Source organism: Anser cygnoides, chromosome 1, assembly GCF_040182565.1.
Source record: "Anser cygnoides isolate HZ-2024a breed goose chromosome 1, Taihu_goose_T2T_genome, whole genome shotgun sequence".
Lineage (NCBI taxonomy): Eukaryota > Metazoa > Chordata > Aves > Anseriformes > Anatidae > Anser > Anser cygnoides.
Window position 1 is genome coordinate 142,799,202 of NC_089873.1, and position 21,766 is coordinate 142,820,967.

Genomic DNA, 21,766 nt, shown 5'->3' on the forward strand with positions numbered 1-21,766 from the left:
GTGTGATTAGCTCTACCCCAGTAAATGCCTAAGTACTCTTCAGCATATGTTTTGCAAAACCAGGTGCCAAACCCAGTTCTGCATTCATCCTGTTTAGGCTGGTTACACTCCTAATGAAAAAACTTTTGTTGTTGTTCTACCCACAGGTTCCCGGATAGCTATCATTTCTCTGCTGATGCGTTATAAGGCAGCAACCAAGTGTCATATTTATTTCCCTTCCTGCATCAGACATTTGATCTGTTGGTGGCCCCTGCCAGGGCTGGTACTAAACTTAATGAGCTACATTCACTTTTAACAAGCTGTGTGGAAGGAAGAATATGTCTGGAAAATATCAGTGGTCCTGTTGAGTAGGTAATGGAACACACAGGTATAAATGCACAGCCATAATGGCCAGAAAGTACACCCTGACATTCATCTTGCTTGATAACTTTTATAATATAAAGCAAAGAACATCACTCAGTAATTCCTGCCACGAAGGGAATTATTCTTTGTTTTGCTTCATTCTATCATGAAACGCTACTCCACACAATAAATTTCACGTTCACTTCCTGCTGATGTTTATGCTGCTCTTTCCTTCACTGTCTACATCTCTCTTTCTGTTTTTACAGCATTTTCATCTCTGGTCTCCTATTTCATAGTTTTTCACCACTTTGGCAACATTTCTCCCAACAACTTCTACACTGGCCATCCTCCTCCATTTGCCCTGGCACAGACAAAGAAGGCTATGTCTATGATCTGAGGAGGAACATGGTCTGAAGCAGGTACCAGAGCAAGTTTCCTCTGAGAGGAACTGTAGGTCAGTAATGTAGCGAAAGCAAGATAAAACCTCCTGGATATGGAAGTGTCATTTTACTGTTTTTAAAATGACAATTAAAAGATATTTATATAGAGAGAGATCCATTGTGAAAAGAGATGGATTGCAGAGGGTAGAAGGGGCAGTATAGAGAACCCTCAGCTGTGATCATTTGTTAACTAATGCATACTAATTTCTGCCACAGACCAGTATTTAATTTGTAATCTATGTTAAAGAAGATGACAGGGTTTTGTCTGTTTCTGGATCTCTTGCCGTGATCTCAGTGGAAGGAAGACTAGGCCTTTCCAAAGAGAGTGTTCTTCACAGAGAGACGCTTTAAAGGCAGGGCAGTCCCAGTGCATGTATCTATGAAGTTTCTCAGAAGAATGCTTCAATGGTAAGTATTAAGTGATGGTGAAGTGCTCAGTCGTTTACAAAGATATTATTTTTACCTGGATTTATTCTCCCCTTGTCTTCTCATGGAAGACAGCCACTTACATCCACCGGGGAAACCAGAGTGGAGGGCACAATGGAAGTGTTGAGCCAGAGGTAGGCCATGATCCACACTGCAAGGCAGCTTTACACCAGCATATGTCCATCAGTCCAAACAGATGGACACCTAACTCCTAGTGGTTTAGCAGAAGAATCAGGCCTGTGTAATGCCATGTAGGAAGAAGCTCCTCAACTGCTAAATAGGAAGCCCACAAAGGAAGGCTTTCTGGGTCTATTACTGAATGGTGTCCCAGAGAGCATAGTGTACACATATACACCCACCCTGGAAAAGTTAGGCCCCAGCTAAGTTATCTGATATGTTACAATGACCCTCATAGGAGAGATCAAAAAGGGGGAACTAAATTTGAACTGGGAAGGGATGTTAAAACTTGGAAAGGGAAAAGGACTGAGATGTATGACAGATGCTTAATTGTTCCTCAACAGATGCATGGGCTATGTGCGTGCTCCCTTACAGAAGTGAGTGCATTCCTTGGTGGATTCAGCTAGCAAAGTATGATTTAAGCCTCATCAAGCAACTGCATGTCTGAATGAATAGAGAAGCTCATAAAAACAAAACAAACTCTTTCCTAGCTCAAGCAGCAATCTTCACCATCTTCCAAGCACGTCTGAAAGACTGAGAAATATCTGAGTTGCAAAAGAAAAAGTTGGCCAAGCGTTGTGATGGCGTGGCACAGCCCCTCACTGTTTGCTGCTTTGTGTCATTAATTCAGCTTTACCAGTACCATGGATTCAGTGCTTGCTGCAAGGAAAAAGAGCCAAGTTTCTCCTCTGACCTTGATGAAGGACGGCTATTTTCAGGTTACTGACTTGCACATCTCTTGCGTTCTCCATTATGCAAGGTAGGCCTATTGACTCTGCCATTTTATCACAACATGGTATGACCTAGAAGCGTACTTGTAGGCTGATATCACATCTGGACTGAACACTGTGGAGAAAAAAAAAAAAAAACAAAAACACCAAGAAGTGTCAGTATCCCCACTGATGTACCCAGCCTTTGATTAATGGAGTCAGGCTCCCCTTTTCTGCTGCTGTGCTGGCTCCACATAGTATCTTCAGTTACTGTGAGTCCTTGGCAGCTGGACAGAACCCTAGATCCGACACCGGGAGCAAAGGGAGGTACTGGCATGATACAATTCCAATGTAGGCTGTTAGCAACAGAGCTGAAAGGTCTAATGCCTTGGGCTGACAGCAGCAAGTCTGAAAGAAAGTATAGCAACCAAACCAAGCCTTAGGTAGACCTCCTCTGTCAAGAGTGTGTGTAGAAAGATGCCTAAACCCTGATGCCAATGAAGAACAGAGGTACACCCAAACCAGGAAATATCTGAGACTCTATGTATGCCTTCCTTGGCCTGGAGCTCTGTGTTTGAACTCTGATAAAGGATGCAGCTAGGACACGGGGAAGGTTCTTTCTGTCCCTCTCAGTTTGACAAATACATTTAAACTCTCATGCAGCTTGGTGACTAAGTCCCCCACTCCTTGCTATCAAGCGAGATGAGAGCACAGATAGTGCGGGGTCAGCTTGCACATTTTACTGGTTCATTGGTCACATACATCTAACAGTATGACTGCCTCCTCTCCCCAGCTGCCAAGTTGTTGCTGGCATAACAAATGTTAAAATCATTACAAGCTGAGTTTAAGTGAGCTTGTCCTTTTTGGGGGTAGAACAATTAAGAAGACCCACCATGATACTTCTGGCAAAAATATCCTCCCAGATGCTATGCACAGCACTGCAAAGAAAGCCACACAGATAGCTGGAGAGAGCATAGCTTTCACTGCAGTGCTGGAAACAGTTGTTCCCTTCTCTCCCACACACTCTTTATATAACCCCTTGTTTGGGAGTCTAATGAGCGCTTGTATAAACAAAACAATGGCTTCCAGCCTTTCTAATACTTAGCAGCCTCAAAACATTCAATAAACATTAGCTAGTAAATAAACAATTTGCCCCCTGAAGTCAAGAAAGTACATAAGCTGTGACACCACGGAGAGCTGAGGAAGGGAGACTGAGAAAGAATTGGAAACAGGGGCAAAGTCTGACCCAGCTGCTGGGGCAGCCTCCACAAGCCATATGCCTCACATCTTATCAAAGTATTTATTTGGGGTATAGCAGCATGCAGTCTGGTAACGAACAGGGCTGAGGATATGCTAGAAGAAGAAATTATGCTTTATTATAATATATTTAAACTGACAATGGATTTTTAATCAAAGATTAAGAGCACCCCACTGAAGCATGCATAATGCTGTAAACATACGCATCTTCAAAAGAAAGACCAAACAGGCTTCCCAGCTGCAGGAGAGAAACAGTATTGGAGAATTAATGAGTTCCCTGAAATTAACATGAGGTGTTCTCTTTCTAATTGTCTTCAGACATTGCAAGAAACACAGGAATGAATGCATCAGTGGTTTAACATTTAGAAATGGAACGTAAAAGCTCTAGCAGAGAGCACAGAGAACAGAAGAGCCTTAGCAAGACGTATTTCAGGAACTAGCACATCTACAGGTCAGCCCAAACTACTAATGACAGTAGAGCTGCATCATAGCTGCTGGGACTCCTGTGTGCTCCAGGAATGCCCTTTCCCTGTGGTTCCCTCTGGACCAGTGTTCCTCCAGGTCATGCTTGCTTGTGCAGTTGTGCCAAAGAAGTGGGTGAGACACTGCCAAAGGTGATGCCTCTCCCCAGGCAGCTTTTCGAGCTACCAGCCTCCAAACTGGCCCTTGCAGTTGCGCAGATATGAGTTGGAGACCCCAGAGTGTCTACTGGGCATTGAGCCCTGGAAGACCACATCTTCCTAAGTTTACAGCTTATGGGGCAATGGAACACCACCTCATTTTTGCCAGCCACCCACAGGTAGTGCTTAAGTATGTAAGATTTTTGACAGAGGTAGTTTATAAGCTGTATAGAATTGGTTATTCAGCAACTAATATATGAACACCAACCAGCACCACCCTGATGGTGGCCTTCCCTCTGACCCAGTCTGAGGCCAAATCCTGTGCCTTGGGCAGGACCAATGCCTCTTGGCCAGCTTGTCTCAGCACAAGCTATGCAGCTCCCCAAACTGGGGCACCAGGGTGAAGCATGCACAGAAGTAGCTTGCTGAAAAGCCACGGGTTTTGCTTTTTAGGAAGACAAAAAAGCCACCAAGTCCAAAGCAAAGAAATTTAACATGCATGAGGCCAGCAGATGCTGCGAGCAGCTGTGTTGACCCAGCAGAGGGAGCAGTGCAGCACTGCAGGAGCTGCATGAGCCCATGCTGCTGCTCGAGCACCCGTGCTGTGGACAGCATCTTGGATGAGCCAGAAGCCGGTCTCTGAGCCAACACAGCACGAAATGTAACCACCAGCCTGACAGGGGAACAAGGGACTGTTTTTCTTCAAACACAGCTCATATTGTCAGTGTTGACTGAAACTGCTGTAGAAAAACATCCAGCGGCCCCCTAAGGAGCTGCTGTTACTTTCCAAGGCAACAGTTTATTACACAGGTCAGTGCTTCAGCACCATTTCACCCTCTAAATCTCTGGAGAAAGTTGCCTATGATTACACAGCTAGCAATGGCTGATCTTCCGGCTGCCCTCTAAACAACATTCATCTACTACTCACACTACAGACCACTCATCTCCAGTGCTCATAGCAGCCAGTTATACCGGGACTGACCTGATACCTACAGACTCTCCTCTATCTGTCTTTTCATGGCCTTGCCTCTAGTAGGAGCTTTCAGTATACCCACATGCGTACATAACAGAGGTTTTACATACTGAAAGTCCTCCAACGGCAGTCCCACGACTGCTTTTTCCTGGCTTCCCATCTCTCATTTAAATTCTCTAGCCTGCCTAAACAAGGAGAAGAGCTCTCTGCAAACAGTTCAAGTGTTCCCAATACCCTCAAGACCAGAAAAACAAGGAGTTTTTCCAAGTTGCACTACAGAAAGCAGCAGCACCTTATGGATGACTATAGGGCAAACTCAATAAACACAGGTTCCCAAATCTTGGCCTAGTAGGGTCAATGTGGAGGCAGTTCTCCAAATAACCTTTTTGTCTGAACGGATTAATATATCTGAACCTAGTAGACAGTAGGGTCTTTTGATGCTGTGCTATAAGTAGAGAAATTCAAATGGCTGATAAATTCTAGGACATTACAAGTGTATTAAGTGGCATCCTGCTGGTGAAGCTGTTAAATAAAACCTGTAGCACAACAAATTTGGTACGTCCTCACTGGTATTACAATCTAGAGTAAAAACCCAGTAGTGCTTAGGTAACCTTTCAAACCGTGTAGCTGTAGGACACAAGAGTTGGAAGGTTCTGGGAAAGGCTACTTTCTGGATTGCCCTTTAATGCATAGCTTTGCTTGACCTGGATCCTAATGGAACAAGACTCAAAGAAACTAAGGAGCATCTCATCAGGACGCAATCTTAAGAAGACTTCCTAGATCTTTAAGGCTCAAACACTGACCATGTTTATACACTGTCTGTTGAAGACTCCTCAGATTGTACTCCATGAATACAGAAACTTAAGAGAACAATTCCACCATCCTTGGACCAAGGCGTGCGTGGCGACACTCTGAAGTTACAGCACAGCCCTACTTCAGCATCCAAAGATGAGAGAAGATTATAAGGACAGTAAAGCTGATGTATAAGGAAGTCCAGTGTAAGTCTCTTGAGTGCGTCTACTTACACTAAGTAGTTCACTTCAGACCTCCTCATGGGCACAGTTGTCAGATGAAGCAGACTCTCACACATTGAATAAGTAGATCCCAGCTACCCACCCCCATTCTTTAAAGACAATAGGCCAGGTTTCCCTAAATAACTACACTGGGAAGAAAATGATGCAACAAATATTTTATAGAAGGACAGAAGATCAACATGAGTCCATTTTACACTTAGACATTCATAGAAGTAGTCTGTCAACTTTCTTTTGAAGGACGTAGGAAAACCGAACTAGCAACCCTGTCTTTAGCACTTCTCAGACATGCACCTAGGTACACACATGAATGTAAACCAAAGTTGCCAAAAAGCATGTAGAGGTCCAGGCTGTGGAAAATGCCAGCACTAGCAGCAACACAAGCTCAAGAGCGTGGTGGCAGCTAGAACTCCTGTGACCGGACACTTTTGTGGGGTGGTTTAAGAGACATGGTCTTCTTAGGCAGAAGCTCAGGAAGAACATTAGGTAGCACTCCTCCTTGAGCAATGGTCACGCAGGAGAAGAGCTTGTTCAGCTCCTCATCATTTCTCACAGCCAGCTGGATGTGTCGGGGCAGAATCCTGGATTTCTTGTTTTCCCGGGCAGCGTTGCCTGCCAGCTCCAAGATCTCCGCTGTCAGGTACTCCAGCACCGCGGCCAGGTAGATGGCAGAGCCAGGACCAACCCTGTCAGCATAGCCGCCTCTCTTAAGGAGCCTGTAGACACGACCCACGGGAAACAGCAGACCAGCCATGGATGATTTAGTTTTCTTTGGCACAAGGAGGAGCTTTGGGTTTTTCTTTTTGCATTCAGACATTCTAACATCAATCTAGTACGAAAGGAAGAGGAATTAAACAACAAAATCACCACCAACAAAAGCTTAGCATTTAAGTTCCTTCCATGCTCCTCATTCCACTGCCTAATTCCTTAGAAGTCAGTTTTCTTTTCCCAGAAAGATTGATAGCTGTTTCATACTTTTGTCTGAAGGAGCAGATGGGTCTGGCTGCTCCTCTAGGAGTCTGAGAAGTTTCCAGCCAAGAACCATCTACAGGCTCAATCAGAGCAGCAGACCAGCCATCTGCTAGACCTCCAGGACTTTTCAAGAGAGTAAAGTGGAACTTAGGAGCAAGGCCTTCTGAACCAGCATCAGATGAGTATTGCTTTTAACGAGAAAATTTAAGCAAACAAGGCTTCAAGATACCCACAAGTGTCCAGAAAGCCTGCAGGGAATCTTCATTGAACTTACCTCTAGTAAAAGAAAACAAGAAAGCACAACACTAAGCAGCTTCTATAATCATAGCCTTGAGAGAACCCATACTAGAAGTTAATATTTATTTTTTTTTCTGTTGTTACATCAGAAAAATATATCTGCTGGAAACCACTTCAAGGGGATCTTGCCAAAGGTGAGGGGACCTATTGCTGCAAAGTAACAGGTCACAATGAGGAACAAGACTTACGAGAAGAGAAACTTTGTTTTTCACATCAGACACCAAAATTACTCTACTCAGCACACTATGAGTCAGACTACTACAAATGCATGAGTGCCATCTGCTTGTACAATATTCCTCCCATTTCAACGGGTCTCTATTACTTGTTACTGATAAAGTCTCTGGTATTGAATAGCATTAACTCCTCTTTAATGTATAACACAAAGCAGCTAAAAGATGAACAGAGGAAGGTTCTGCTCCTGCGTATAGGATTGCTTTTAAGATTTGATCGTTAGCTGTTTTTTTTTTTTAAGTAAAAAGAGACTCCACACAGATTTGATGAGGAACTAAATCAGATACCAAATTGAAGCCCTTAGAAATAGAATAAAAGGTTCTTACAGGAGGTTTCTGAGGGCCCTAAGGGAAAAAAAAAAAAAGAAGAATTTTAGAAATAGCCCAGGTAAGTAAATAAAATTAAATAACCACCTTAATCAACAGTCTTATGCCAACTCAGAACTTACAAAACTCAAGAGCTTACCTAACACTGAGAGACAAAGTTTCTATTCTTAAAAACAAAATTTTACCTGAACAAGTTATTATCCTTTTCTTCAACAATATCATAACCCAAATCTACCAGACTACACTTCCTATGAAGAGCTGCCCCCTTTTAAACTCTAGTGGTAGCCATATCATTAGCACCTCTTCTGTCATTTAATGCCACCTGGGTGAGTAATCATTCAGCCACTCAAAATGGAAAACAATCAAGGTCACAACACTTGAGCAACTTGATACAGCACTCAAGAGCATGTGAATTTGTCACTATTCCTTGTAGAGCTGCTTAGCACTTCGTCAGCTGATGTTCTCCTCTGAAAACATGTGTATTATTTACTGACTTAACGAACGGCAATACCCCTGATTGGCAGTTCATTTATTACAGCTGGAAGGGGGCACAGCTCATCCTGCTGTAGTCATAAAGAATTAAACACAAGTTATATCATGGTGGTTTGTGGTGCCAGCATTGGCCACACTGCCTAGTGACCCCACTGTAGAGCCTGTGAAAGCTCAGGACCTCTGATATTGGGTTGTCTGCATTCTATGGCTTATCCCTATTTTACACTATTTTTTTTTCCAAAGTCATGCATAGTTGTGTTGCAGGTCATAATATGTCCATTCTAGAGTTGAGTGTAATTGAATCTTTTTTTTTTTTTTTTCAATATGTAAGTGCTGAAGGGTTGAGCCCTGGCCCAACAGAAACTCTGACTGAGCAGATGGGTTAGAAGGTATCCATCCTCTGTCACTGTAAAGCCAGAGGGGTAAATTTTCAGATCACTCTGATATCTGGTTAATTTACAAATGGCTTAAACTGTTGGCTAGAAGAAAGCCATTGAGATTGGTTTTGATCAAAGAAATACCAAAAAAATGGACCTTTGAATTGGACCAGTACCTCACCACAGTCTTTGGTGTACCCACGCAGTCTTTGCGTGTAAGCAAAGACAAGGCCACACTGCTCCCTCAGTCTTTTGTCATACAGAAAATGTCAAGTGAAGGCTGGACATGCCTTGGAGGGATGTTTGGTGTGGTGCAGAGCAGAGCCACAGGAGCAGCACAATCACTGAAACACAGTCCTCTTAGATCAGCAGATGATGCTATAGATGGTGCTATAGATGGTGCTATAAATGCCGCACTTAAAACTGCATGAAATTAGTACATAACTTGAGTCTTCTCTCATTACTGCAAACATGTAGACTTTTGCTTGGTTGAAAGAAATAATCATTCCAAGACCTGTTTTCCTTTGCCGTGGTCAGATGGAGGAACTAATTTGAGTTTCATATGTTCATTTCTCATATGCCTCCCTTAAAGTGTTTTTTTTCTCCATTAACAGGCGTAAACAGCACATATCTGAAGTTGCACATAGCACATCTTTACTATATGCACAAAGCTGCAGACCTACTCCTCACGTTTTTACTTTAGTTGCAGGCTAGCCAAGACCTCATCAATTTGCTCTTTAAAAGCAAGCAATATACATTGACTTTTTCAGTTGCCTACCACTGTAGAAATGAAGGTGGCTGTTCTGCCAGGTATCCTTCTCTCTTCCCACTCCTTGCCCAAGTGCAATTTTGAGACATTTACTTTGCGTATCTCACACAGCTCTGATGTCCTTCAGGATCATAAAACCTGACCTGTAGGCTCTGACACAATGATGCTTTGAAGAGGGCAAAGGAGCTAGGTCAAACTCAAAACAACAGGCAGATCTTATTCAAATAACAGTCTGATGCTTTGGCTGCAGGTTAGGAAGCTGATCCTTACCAGCACTTGTGTTAGATGCTGCGAACTTTGTGAGACGTTGCCTTGGGGCCAGACTGATCCTAACACATCTGCACCAGACCACTGGTTTCCCCTTCAGCAGGGAGCCTCAACATCCACTACAAACAGAGAGAAAATCCCATGAGCCCTCCTGAAGGAAGACTTTTGGTGAGTTGGTCAGCAGTGGCCTAGGGGATTGTTTGGAGCTGGAGAAGTGTTATTCCACACTGACAGAAGCAGGACGGTCACCTCTACTAGCAGCACAAACACTGTACTGGGCTTCAAATACACTTCCTACGGTCAGTATACAAGAAGGGGACAGTGGTTTAGACACACATTGGAGGCTCTCTCTACGGCTTGTAGAGCTGCAGTGAGCCTTAAAGCAGTAAGTCAGTATCTTCTGAAGCAGAGTTAACCTACAAGGTGCTGAACCAACTGCATTAGGAAGTTTGTGATGGCAGAAGAGTTCATAAGAATGGCAATGCATTGTGACTCCTCTGCCTGCTCCACAACTATTACTTAAAACATGTTTTCAAAAATTAATATACTCTTACTTTTTAAGAGAGTTATTTGGATGGTATGCTAGACTTAGAAAACCACATTTCTTGGATTCTTAGATCCCTGGAAGGAGAGCAGTGAAGAGAAAGGAGAACAATGTTGCTTTCTAGTAAGTTTATTAGAAGTTTTAAAAACATTAAAAACCAGTGGAAAAAGTACAAAGAGATAATCACATACAAATCAGTGCTACTGAGTCCCATCATCCGTAAGTGCACAGAACAGACCAGGAAAAGCAAGTTTCACTGGCTACCAGGTTTTTCTTCAGAAGGAGCAGCACTTTGGACAGTTTTCTTCGGAAGGAGCTCGGAAAGGATATTTGGCATAACCCCTCCTTGAGCAATGGTCACGCAAGAGAAGAGCTTGTTCAGCTCCTCGTCATTTCTCACAGCCAGCTGGATGTGTCGGGGCAGGATCCTGGATTTCTTGTTTTCCCGGGCAGCGTTCCCTGCCAGCTCCAAGATCTCCGCTGTCAGGTACTCCAGCACCGCGGCCAGGTAGATGGCAGAGCCAGGACCAACCCTGTCAGCATAGCCGCCTCTCTTAAGGAGCCTGTAGACACGACCCACGGGAAACTGCAGACCAGCCAGGGCTGATTTAGTTTTCCTTGGTGTAGCTCCAGGTTTGCCAGCCACTGCATTTTTCTTTCCACGTCCAGACATCCTGACTGGCACAAAGAGACAGGATTTGAGACCTTTACATTACCCAGGTGCTTGGAAGGGCAAGAAGAGATTACAGCCAAGTGAGTTAAACTTCCTACTCTTCCACATCAAGGAGAAAGCTTGTTCTTTTTGCAAGGGGATGGAGAGCTACCCACCACAGTTCATTAACAGCAGAACTAGGATTTTAACTTTTACTGCCCTTTTATAGCCTGCCTTTTGGTGAGAGGCCTTTTCATAAAACCAAAGTAGTTTGAAAAGCTGTAAAGACTTACTGAAGCAGATATGAAGAGCTCCAAAAAAAAAAAAAGTCTTTTTCTCTGGTACTTAATTTGTATTGGAGATTGGGGCACAATGGTTCTTCTTATACAAGACTTCTTAAACACTAAACTGTTTTCTCAAATTTAACTTGAGGCTAAGCCCCTCTCTTTATCCTAGAGGAGTCTGTATTCCAAGTTCTCCCATTATTCAGATCTTCATTTTAAGTATGAAAAGTGTAAGATTCCTACTACCCATAGCATCTTACACCTGAGGTACTCCAAGAAGAGTTCACACAAGTTCCTAAATTAATTCCCTGAGAGACATTCTCTAGCTGCCCTGAGAATACTGAAGCTGTCCTGCACTAGTAAAAGGAAGAATCAACTTAGACAGAATACTGTTAACAAAAATAGACGTTATAGCCAATTTAGAATGAAGAATAATGAAATTCAGTCCAATTAGAATGGCAAAAATACTAATCTAAACATTATTTAGAATTTGAGTAAGTTTCAGCACAGCTGTTTGTAATATACAAGAACATCCATCACCAGATTAACATAGCTTTTTGTTTAGTTTTTATAGCAAAAATGTAATTATTTAAGAAAAATCAGAGTAAGATTACAGAGGAAGGAACCAAACCAAAGCCAAAAAAAAAACCAAAAACCAACCCATAACAAAACCCAAGCAAATCAAGCCATAGATCATTACCTCTATTATCAGACATCCCCCCCAACAAAAAAAATCTCATTTTCTGATTATTTTCATTACAGCTGTACTATAAATACACCCCATATTTATATAAATAACCCCAATTTTTTCCACTATATACTGTAGATGAATAATATATCCTGTTACCTTCAAAAAAAAAAAAAAGTATCTTATTTTAGCCCAGTCTGTGCCTTGCTACAGCCAACACTCAAAGGCAAACAAGCCACCTATCATTCACCCTAACTCCAGGGAGCAGTGCCTTTTTATTAGCAACATTTTCTCCTCATTAGTGGGTCACCTGGACAATTAATGAGTCATTTCCACCTGTGGCTCACCTTCCTCCTAACCCTAGATTTGAGGGAAAAGGAAGAAATACATTACAGACACCCTGAAGTGAATTCTCCGGGGGGATGCAAATCTGTCTCGAAGGGCCAAGCTACAGCTATATTTCAGTCTCTCCGTGACAGTGCCAGCTCTTAGGCACTCTGCCTGGAGTATTTCTGTCCGTACACCTTGTGTAAAAACAATCTTCTCTTTCCTGCTGAGGCTTGATTTTCAAAAGTACACAGGGGAAATGTGATTTATAAATGCCAAGTATTTTTAGTTGGGTGAGAGAGGTGGAAACAGCATATTATGTGTGCCCTAGGCAGAGGGAGCCTTTGTTGGGTGAAGGGGACAGAGAGACTGTTAGCTTTGCTCGTATTGTGTGAACAAAGCCCCATCAAGTGACAGGAGGGGGCTGCTCCTAAGACTTGGGGCTCTTCTTGTAACCCAGGGTTTGCTGTGGGAACAGGGGCTCCTGGTGCTCAGGGTCATTGGTTAGTTCCTCTGAATTAACCTGGGCAAGAATCTCACCTAATGCAAGTGAATGTTTTCATTCACCTTTTAAAAAATGAGAGCATGCTTTGTTTGTGCTCGTGTCTTTCTCTTTGCTTCCTGGTGTTTAGAATAGGCTCCAACCAGCAACATGCAAGAACGGTGGTGAGTGGTGTTTCAGGCACAAAAGATGAATATTAAACTAACACGTCCTCTGTAAAGCCCAGGCTCTGATAAAACAGTTGCACGCTGAAAACTGGCACAGACAGCTAAGCCTTCAGTTCTGCTTGCCAGATACTAACTGTGGGTAAGAGCCAAAAGACTTTCTTAAAGAGGGCCTGCAGAAGACTTCAGAATTGTGATCCCAAAAACCTGAATTCAGGTGTTGCCTCACTGGAAGGCGCTGTAGCCTGCTAATTCCTGCTTTAATGTTCTCACATCACCTCTAATTGAGGCTCCAACACCATTCAGAAAACTGCATTTTCCACAAGGATGTGCATTTAGTGCACCTAAGTGTTAGTGTTGGGGAAAACCAAATGAATGTTTTAATGTTTCTTAGGTGATGGGTCATAAAATATAGATAAGCGTTATTAAATGTATCTACATTATCAGATTTATCTATGTATACTGAGATATTTGTTATAGAGAGTATACCGAACGGTCAAATGAATCCTTGAAAGGGACCCCTGAGAGAGAACAGGTACAACCTGACCTTGGATAAGAACCTGAAAATGTTGAAACGAGTTGAAGCAGAACCAAGGAGCAGAGAGAGCATGCGTTGAGTGGGAAAGGTGAAAAGTTTAAAAGAGAGGAAGACTCCTTACTTCATCTGGACGACCACCTGGACGACCACCGGAGGGCACCACGCATGTGCAAAGGGGAGGAGAGCTAATTAGAATGGAATGCGAGGCTGATGTTGCAACCTGTAATGAATATGTATACCTTAGGTAATGTTGAAGGTATAACTAACGATCGGGATGTAACGGGACTTGAAGCCAGATTTGGGCACCTGCCCCGGCTTCCAGCGCTGAGTAAAGCACCTTCATATAATCACTTGGTGGTTACGTGGTTGCTACGCTAACATTTTGGCAACCCAGATGGGACGGCGTGGGCACTGCTGAGGTGGATCGTGTCTCGGTTTCGCTCCAGCCGGCACCGAGGGATTCTCGGGGAGCAGTCGACCGCGACCGACCTCCGCTGCTCACGACGTACCACTGGAGCAGTAAGCAAAGGTGCTTTCGACTTTGGGTATTCGGTACCGATTTGGTTGGGAAAGCCTGCCGGTCAGACACGGCGAAAGCCACGCTCGGTTGGGCAGGGAGCTCCTGGGGTAAGCCTAGGCGCCGTCCGTTAGACAGAGCAAAAGCCCTGCAGGTTCGGCATTGGTGGTTTGGTATTGGTAATTGTATTGTTTTTTGCTGAAGGGTCAGCACTTGGTATTATTGGTATTTGGTAAAGCACACTGCTGTTTCGACAGCTTCTGGGTTAGTGTGCTGCTGCTTTGGCAGCCTTTTGCTGCTGCTTTGGCAGCTCTTGGGTTTGTATCACAAGCTCGAAATGGAAAAATTAAAAGGAATTCTGGGAAAAGATGTACCTATCCCATGAACATCCCCGCTGGGATGTTTGCTAACGCATTGGAAAGAGGGAGGTTTTGGTCAAGAGATGCGGAAAGGAAAACTGATTGATTATTGTAATATTTGGTGGCCACAGTATAAACTAGAGGACCAAGAAACTTGGCCTGAGAATGGAACATTGCAATATAATACAATCTTACAATTAATGCTATTTTGCAAGCGGGAAGGAAAATACGATGAACTCCCGTATGTGGAACTATTCTTTTATTTGCGCCGAAATCCTGAATGGCGGCATGCTTGTGGAATAATGGTGTTTGAAGTTCCGACCGAGGAACGTTGCTGTGCATGTACTAAGGAAGGGCGCCGTATGCAGCATCAGGCAATAGAGAATAATAAGTATTATGGGGAAATGAATAATGGAAATATTGATCTGGAAGTTGCGCCGTCGGCTCCGGAAAAGCCAGGACAGGGAGAGAAAAGGGAGAATGAAGATAGCAGTAGTGATGGAGAACCCCCGACTTTAGTCTCCCCTGTGTCACACAGGACTCGGCAACAGCAGAGGGCAGGAGAAACTATAAATGAACAGAGAGGGAAAATAATCGCTCCCCTCAGGCAGGGAGTGGGGACGGAAGGACCGGTATATGTTAAGGTGCCTTTTTCGGCTGGGGATTTAATGATATGGAAACAAGCAGCCGGCACCTATAGACAAAACCCAGATAAAGTAGCCAGGGTAATGAAAATGATAATTAAAACCCAAAATCCCGATTGGGATGATCTCCAGGTGATCCTGGATACTTTAATGGACTCGACAGAAAAAGACATGGTATTGCGGGCAGCTAGAGAGAGAGCCCGAGAGGATATACAAAATGGATTAGTGCCTGGGAATATAGGTCAAAACTTCCCCACTGAGGATTCCCAATGGAATTATAACACGGGGGATGGAATAAGGAGGCTGAAGAGATATCAAGATTGGGTACAAGTCAGGGTACAGAATGCCATGCCCCGGACCATAAATTGGTCAAAATTGTATAATATCAGGCAAGAAAAAACAGAATCACCTTCCGACTTTTTGGAGAGATTAAAAGAAACTGCTAAGAAATATACAGATTTAGACGTAGAAACAGAGCAAGCTAAAGCTCAATTAGCACTCATTTTCCTGGGACAAGCCCAAGAGGATATTCGGAAGAAATTGCAAAAGTTGGAAGGTGCAGATTTGAGAAATTTGGATAGGCTGTTGGAAATAGCCTGGAAAGTGTATAATAACAGAGAAAAAGAAACAACAAAAAGGCAACAACAGAATTTGTTAGCAGTAATTCAAGGGAGAGAACATGCAGGATTAAGAGGCAGGGAAAGAGGAAATATTAATGGTCGAGGTAGAGGAACGGGGAAAGGCTATCCGAGCTCAGGGGGAAATAGGTTAAGTCTTAACCAGTGTGCCCATTGTAAGAGGGAAGGTCATTGGAAAAACGAGTGCCCTCTCCGTGGACAGCTGATTGTTGGTGGGGGAAATCTGTTCCGAAACCAAGAAGCAGCAAAGGCGATGGTCCTGGGGGAATATAGTAGCTGACTAGGAGATTTGGTAATGGAAACTAAAGAGCCCCTAGTGAAAATTCAAATAGGAAATAAGGAAGTAAAATTTTTAATTGACACAGGGGCCACATATTCAGTACTCAATAAATTAAGTGGTAGGTGTCCTGGTTCCAGTTAGGACAGAGTTAATTTTTCCTCATAGTAGCTGGTAGGGTGCTATGTTTTGGATTAGGATGAGAAGAGCGCTGATAACATGCTGATGTTTTAATTGTTGCAGAGCAGTGTTTACACCAGGCCAAGGACTTTTCAGCTTCTTGCTCTGTCCTGCCAGCGAGCAGGCTGGGGGTGCAGCAGGAGCTGGGAGGGGACAGACCCAGGACAGCTGACCCAAACTGGCCAAAGGGGTATTCCATACCATCTGACGTCATGCTAAACAATATATAGGGGTGGCTGGCCGGGGTGGGGGGGCCGGCTGCTCGGGGATAGGCTGGGCATCAGTCAGCGGGTGGTGAGCAATTGCATTGTGCATCACTTGTTTCTTACACATTATTATTATTAATACTATTATCATTATCACTATTATTATTATTGTTATTATTATATTCCTGTCTTAATAAACTGTCTTTATCTCAACTCACAGGCTTCACTTTCCCGTTTCTCTCCGCCATCCCAGAGAGGGAGGGGGGAGGGTGAGCGAACGGCTGTGTGGTGTTTAGCTGCCAGCCGGGTTAAACCACAACAGTAGGATAGGGGAAAGGAAAACTACTATTATAGGTGCCACCGGGAAAGAGGAAATACGGCCGTTCTTACAACCCCTTGATTTACGGTTTGGAGGTAAAGAAATTACGCATGAATTTTTATATGTACCAGAATGCCCTATTCCTCTTTTGGGACGGGATCTGTTAACTAAACTAAATGCTACCATAACGTTTGAAGATGGGGAATTGATTATGAGAATCCCGGAATCAAAAGTGGGACAAATATTGATGATTAAAGAGAAGGCTGTTCCTCGTATACCAAAGGAGGTAGAAAATGCAGTAATACCTACGATTTGGGAAACAGACGTACCCGGAAAATCGAAAGTAGCCTAGCCAGTAAAAATTGAACTTAAGGAAGGGGCCCGACCGGTACGGATTAAACAGTACCTGTTGAAGCTAGAAGCTAGGCTAGGAATAGTAAAGATTATAGATAAATTTCTTAGCTACCGCATTCTGGAAGAATGCAAGTCTGAATATAATACCCCAGTTTTCCCAGTAAAGAAACCTAATGGGGAATACAGACTAGTGCAGGACCTTAGGGCAATAAATGAAATAACAAAAGACATTCACCCAATGGTGGCTAATCCTTATACATTGTTAACATCTGTAAAAGAGAAATATAAGTGGTTTACGGTAATAGATTTAAAAGATGCCTTCTTCTGCATACCCATTGACAAGGATAGTAGAAAACTCTTTGCTTTTGAATGGGAAAATCCACGGAACGGACGAAAGATGCAACTGACCTGGACAAGGTTACCTCAAGGATTCAAGAATAGCCCGACCCTCTTTGGCAGTCAACTAGCTAAAGAAGTAGAAGATTGGATTAACCAAGGACAAATTCAGGTACCAAGGGATCAATACTTGCTATTACAATATGTGGACGATATATTAATAGCTACCGAAGGAGAGTCAGAATGTATTCAGGTAACTATTGATATTTTGAATCAATTGGGACTAAATGGATACAAGGTTTCTAAACAAAAGGCACAAATCGCGTGCACAACAGTAATTTATTTGGGATGTGAAATTTCTCAAGGACAAAGAAAACTGGGAGTTAACCGAATACAAGCTATTTGTGAAATTCCCGAGCCGCGAAATTTGCATGAACTACGGGCTTTCCTAGGTATGGCCGGGTGGTGCAGACTGTGGGTAATGGACTATGGACTCATAGCAAAGCCCCTCTATGAAACCCAAAAGGCCTGTACATTTACTTGGGGAAAGCCACAACAAGAGGCCTTTAAGAAATTAAAGGAAGCCCTGATAAAGGCGTCTGCCTTGGGCTTGCTGGACTTATCAAAGGATTTCCAACTGTTTGTGCATGAGAGACAACGATTGGTATTAGGAGTACTGACCCAGCGACTGGGAGCTGGAAAAGACCTGTGGGGTATTTTTCTAAACAATTGGATGCAGAAAGGGCTGGATGGCCCTCATGTTTAAGGGCCGTGGCAGCCACAGTCCTTTTGATACAGGAAGCCAGGAAGCTCACATTAGGAAAACAAATTGAGGTGTTCGTGCCACATATGGTGACTACGTTATTGGAGCAAAAGGGGGGCCATTGGCTGTCACCCAGCCAAATGATGAAATATCAAGCCATACTAACTGAGCAAGATGATGTAATTCTAAAAGCTACTAACCTATTGAACCCAGCAGTGTTTCTAGGAACAACTACGAGGAAGGAGACCTCAGTCATGATTGTGTGGAAATCATCAAACATAACTATGCCAGCAGGACAGCCTTAAAGGACCAGCCTCTGGAGAAACCGGATTGGGAACTTTTCACGGATGGAAGCAGCTTTGTGGAAAACGGAACCCGCTATGCAAGATACGCGGTAACTACGTCAAAAGCAGTGATTGAGGCAAACTCCCTACCTCTGGGAACTTCAACCCAACGAGCAGAAATAATTGCCCTGACATGAGCTCTGGAACTAAGCGAGGGTAAGAATGTGAATATATGGACAGATTCGAAATATGCATTTGGAGTAGTTCATGTACATGGGGCATTATGGAAAGAAAGGGGAATGCTATCCTCACAAGGGACTAATATAAAATACCAAGAAGAAATATTGAAATTAATAACAGCTGTACAGAAACCCCAACAGGTAGCTATAATGCATTGTAAAGCCCATCAAGGAGGGGTGTCAGAGATTGCAGAAGGTAACAGACTGGCAGATTTGACGGCCCGGAACGTTGCGCGCGAAGTATGGAAAGTGATGGCTCTAATTCCATCAAAGGTAGGCCTTTCTTGTTCTAATTTACCTAAAGACCCAAAGTATTCGTCAGAAGATGAGAGACTTGCGAATTTGATGAAGGCTCGGAAGAATTCCGACGGATGGTATGTGACTGCGACAGGGCAAGTCATAGTGCCTCCTGTAGTAATGCGAGAAATCTTACAAACAAAATATAATGAGTGTCACTGGGGTGCAGAAGCAATGGTGACTTATTTGAAATGGGGTGTCGTCTCAATACACATGTTAACAATGGCAAAGTCAGTAATGTCGAAGTGCCAGCTTTGCCTAAAGAATAATCCGGTAGCAAGGAAACATGCTGAGATGGGAAGAACTAGGACTGGGATAGAGCCTGGAGATTACTGGCAAATTGACTTCGTGGAATTACCTAAAGCAAGAGGCTACAAATACCTATTGGTAGGGGTTGATACTTTTTCAGGATGGCCGGAGGCCCTTCCCTGTCGCACCAACCAAGCAAAGGAAACGGTAAAATGGTTACTACAGGAAATAATCCCTAGATTTGGTGTACCGTTGGGTATTTCTTCAGACAGGGGACCACATTTTATTGCCAATGTGGTTAAGGAGGTTAGTTTGTTACTGGGAATTACCTGGAATTTACATACCCCATGGAGGCCTCAATCTAGTGGTCAGATAGAGAGGATGAACCAAACTTTGAAAGGGCAACTAAACAAAATTTGTCAGGAAGCTAAGATACAGTGGCCACAGGCCTTACCACTAGCCTTGCTAAGAATTAGAATAAAGCCAAGAAGTGGGATGTCAGTAAGTCCCTATGAAATCATGTATGGGAAACCTTACGAGTCTCCTGAACCGAATCCGAATATACATGTTACTGGTAAACAGGTTGGCAAAGGTAAGCAAGAAGGGGTTCAAAGATTTAAACTTACAATTACAGGCTACAACCAAAATGACCCTGCAAAACAGAATGGCTTTGGACATGCTTTTGTTAAAAGAGCATGGGGTGTGTGGGTATTTGAAAGATAGAATTGATCATTGCTGTGTGCATATTCCAAATGTAACTGCAGATGTAGAAAATGACATATCCCAACTAGCTCGTGTGGAACATAAGCTAGAGGAAGAGAAACATGAAGCTGAGCAAAATTGGTTGGGAGCAACTTTTGAGGGACTAGGCCTCCACCTGGAAGGATGGCTTAAGTCTCTCCTACAAACCATTGTGTTGCTGCTAATTGTATTCTTTGCAATGGGAGTAATGTACTTGTGTGTAAAGGGTGAAATAGTTAGGAGTAGTGCATGGAATCGCCGAATAATGAGAGTCCTTACCAAGGATCACCCAAACACCCTGTCCCATTTACTCCACCCCCGCCTTATAGTACCAGCACTAATAAGTAGGCATGGAGGTATCAATAAGATAGTAGACTAATAAAGATATATCAAGCTATACTTACTAACCTTTACTAACCTGATTCAACTTAATAAAAATGAAAATACTTGCCCTCGGTATGAGTGAAGTATTTTCAAAGGGGGGAAATGTTAGTGTTGGGGAAAACCAAATGAATGTTTTAATGTTTCTTAGGTGATGGGTCATAAAATATAGATAAGCGTTATTAAATGTATCTACATTATCAAATTTATCTATGTATACTGAGATATTTGTTATAGGGAGTATACCGAACGGTCAAATGAATCCTTGAAAGGGACCCCTGAGAGAGAACAGGTACAACCTGACCTTTGATAAGAACCTGAAAATGTTGAAACGAGTTGAACCAGAAGCAAGGAGCGGAGAGAGCATGCGTCGAGTGGGAAAGGTGAAAAGTTTAAAAGAGAGGAAGACTTCTTACTTCATCTGGACGACCACCGGACGACCACCGGCACCACGCATGTGCAAATGGGAGGAGAGCTAATTAGAATGGAATGCGAGGCTGATGTTGCAACCTGTAATGAATATGTATACCTCATGTAATGTTGAAGGTATAAATAACGATCGGGATGTAACGGGACTTGAAGCCAGATTTAGGCACCTGCCCCGGCTTCCAGCACTGAATAAAGCACCTTCATATAATCACTTGGTGGTTACGTGGTTGCTACGCTAACATAAGCACCAAGAAGAGTCTTCCTCCCCTCCAGGGCCCTGGGAGGTGGGTATGGGACACTCTCCATGCATCTAAATATTCACCATAATGATTGATGTCCTCTCAAAGCACAGCTGTGGCTACCCATTTATTTTAATTCAGAGATAGACAGTTGTTTCTCTGCATGATCAGAACAAGCATAATCCTGAGGCCTGTGGGCTGGTTGTGGTGAGGCAGTTTTCCAGGGACCCAGAGCTCAGCTCCCCATTCCTGGGTGAGCACAAAATGGAGGGGGAGGCAGGAGGAGGCATCTTCCCCCTTCTCTGCTGCTGTGTGTTTTTCAGAAGAATCATAGAATCATTTAGGTTGGAAGAGACCTTCAAGATCATCTGGTCCAACCATCCCCCTACCACCAATGTCACCCACTAAACCATGTCCCTAAGCACCACATCCACTCAATTCTTTTCAGTGGCAGAGGTGCCTATTTTTATGGAATGGGGTGCTGATCCTAAATGGAATGGTGGGGGTACGGATGATAATTATGTGTTAAAAATAGACAATATGTAGTTTAGATTTGTTTATTTATTTAAACAGAGCATTAAAAGAAAAATGAGGAGAGGAGCCCGTGAAGCAATAACACAGGATATGAAACACAGACAGACAAGAATGGACTCAATGCAGAATAAAGGAAAGTGTCACAGAGAAAAACTAAGGCAGAGGAGAGCCCCAAAACTCACCAAATGTATTTGCATGCTTATAGGGAAATATTCACTATGGTTGGCAATTTATTTGGGGTTTTTCTGTGATGGTGCTTAGTTTGATTTACATGTTTATGAGATCATTATGGCTGAGGTTGGAAGGGACCTCTGGAGGCCATCTTGTGCTCAAGCAGGGACACCTAAAGCAGGTTGCTCTAGGACCAACAGGTT

The 21,766-nt window shown here is 43.3% G+C and overlaps 1 protein-coding gene and 1 long non-coding RNA gene across 3 annotated transcripts; both read right to left on the reverse strand.

Moving 5' to 3' along the window:
- Positions 1-6,122: 6,122 nt before the first annotated feature.
- On the reverse strand, positions 6,123-8,071 carry LOC106049080 (uncharacterized). Its single transcript, XR_010826802.1, has 2 exons — positions 7,988-8,071; positions 6,123-6,805 (listed from the first exon to the last, which is right to left on the reverse strand). It is a non-coding gene; the product is annotated as an uncharacterized lncRNA (long non-coding RNA).
- Positions 8,072-10,135: 2,064 nt separating this feature from the next.
- On the reverse strand, positions 10,136-12,118 carry LOC106049081 (histone H2A-like). Of its 2 annotated transcripts, none has more exons than XM_066984162.1 (2): positions 12,035-12,058; positions 10,136-10,925 (listed from the first exon to the last, which is right to left on the reverse strand). In XM_066984162.1, exon 2 carries the CDS (start codon positions 10,922-10,924, stop codon positions 10,505-10,507), a length of 420 nt encoding a protein of 139 aa, XP_066840263.1. In that variant the 5' UTR covers position 10,925; positions 12,035-12,058; the 3' UTR covers positions 10,136-10,504. The 2 variants fall into 2 exon arrangements, with proteins under 2 accessions (XP_066840263.1, XP_013056696.2); XM_013201242.3 differs by having other exon boundaries at positions 10,137-10,929; positions 12,035-12,118.
- Positions 12,119-21,766: the final 9,648 nt, after the last annotated feature.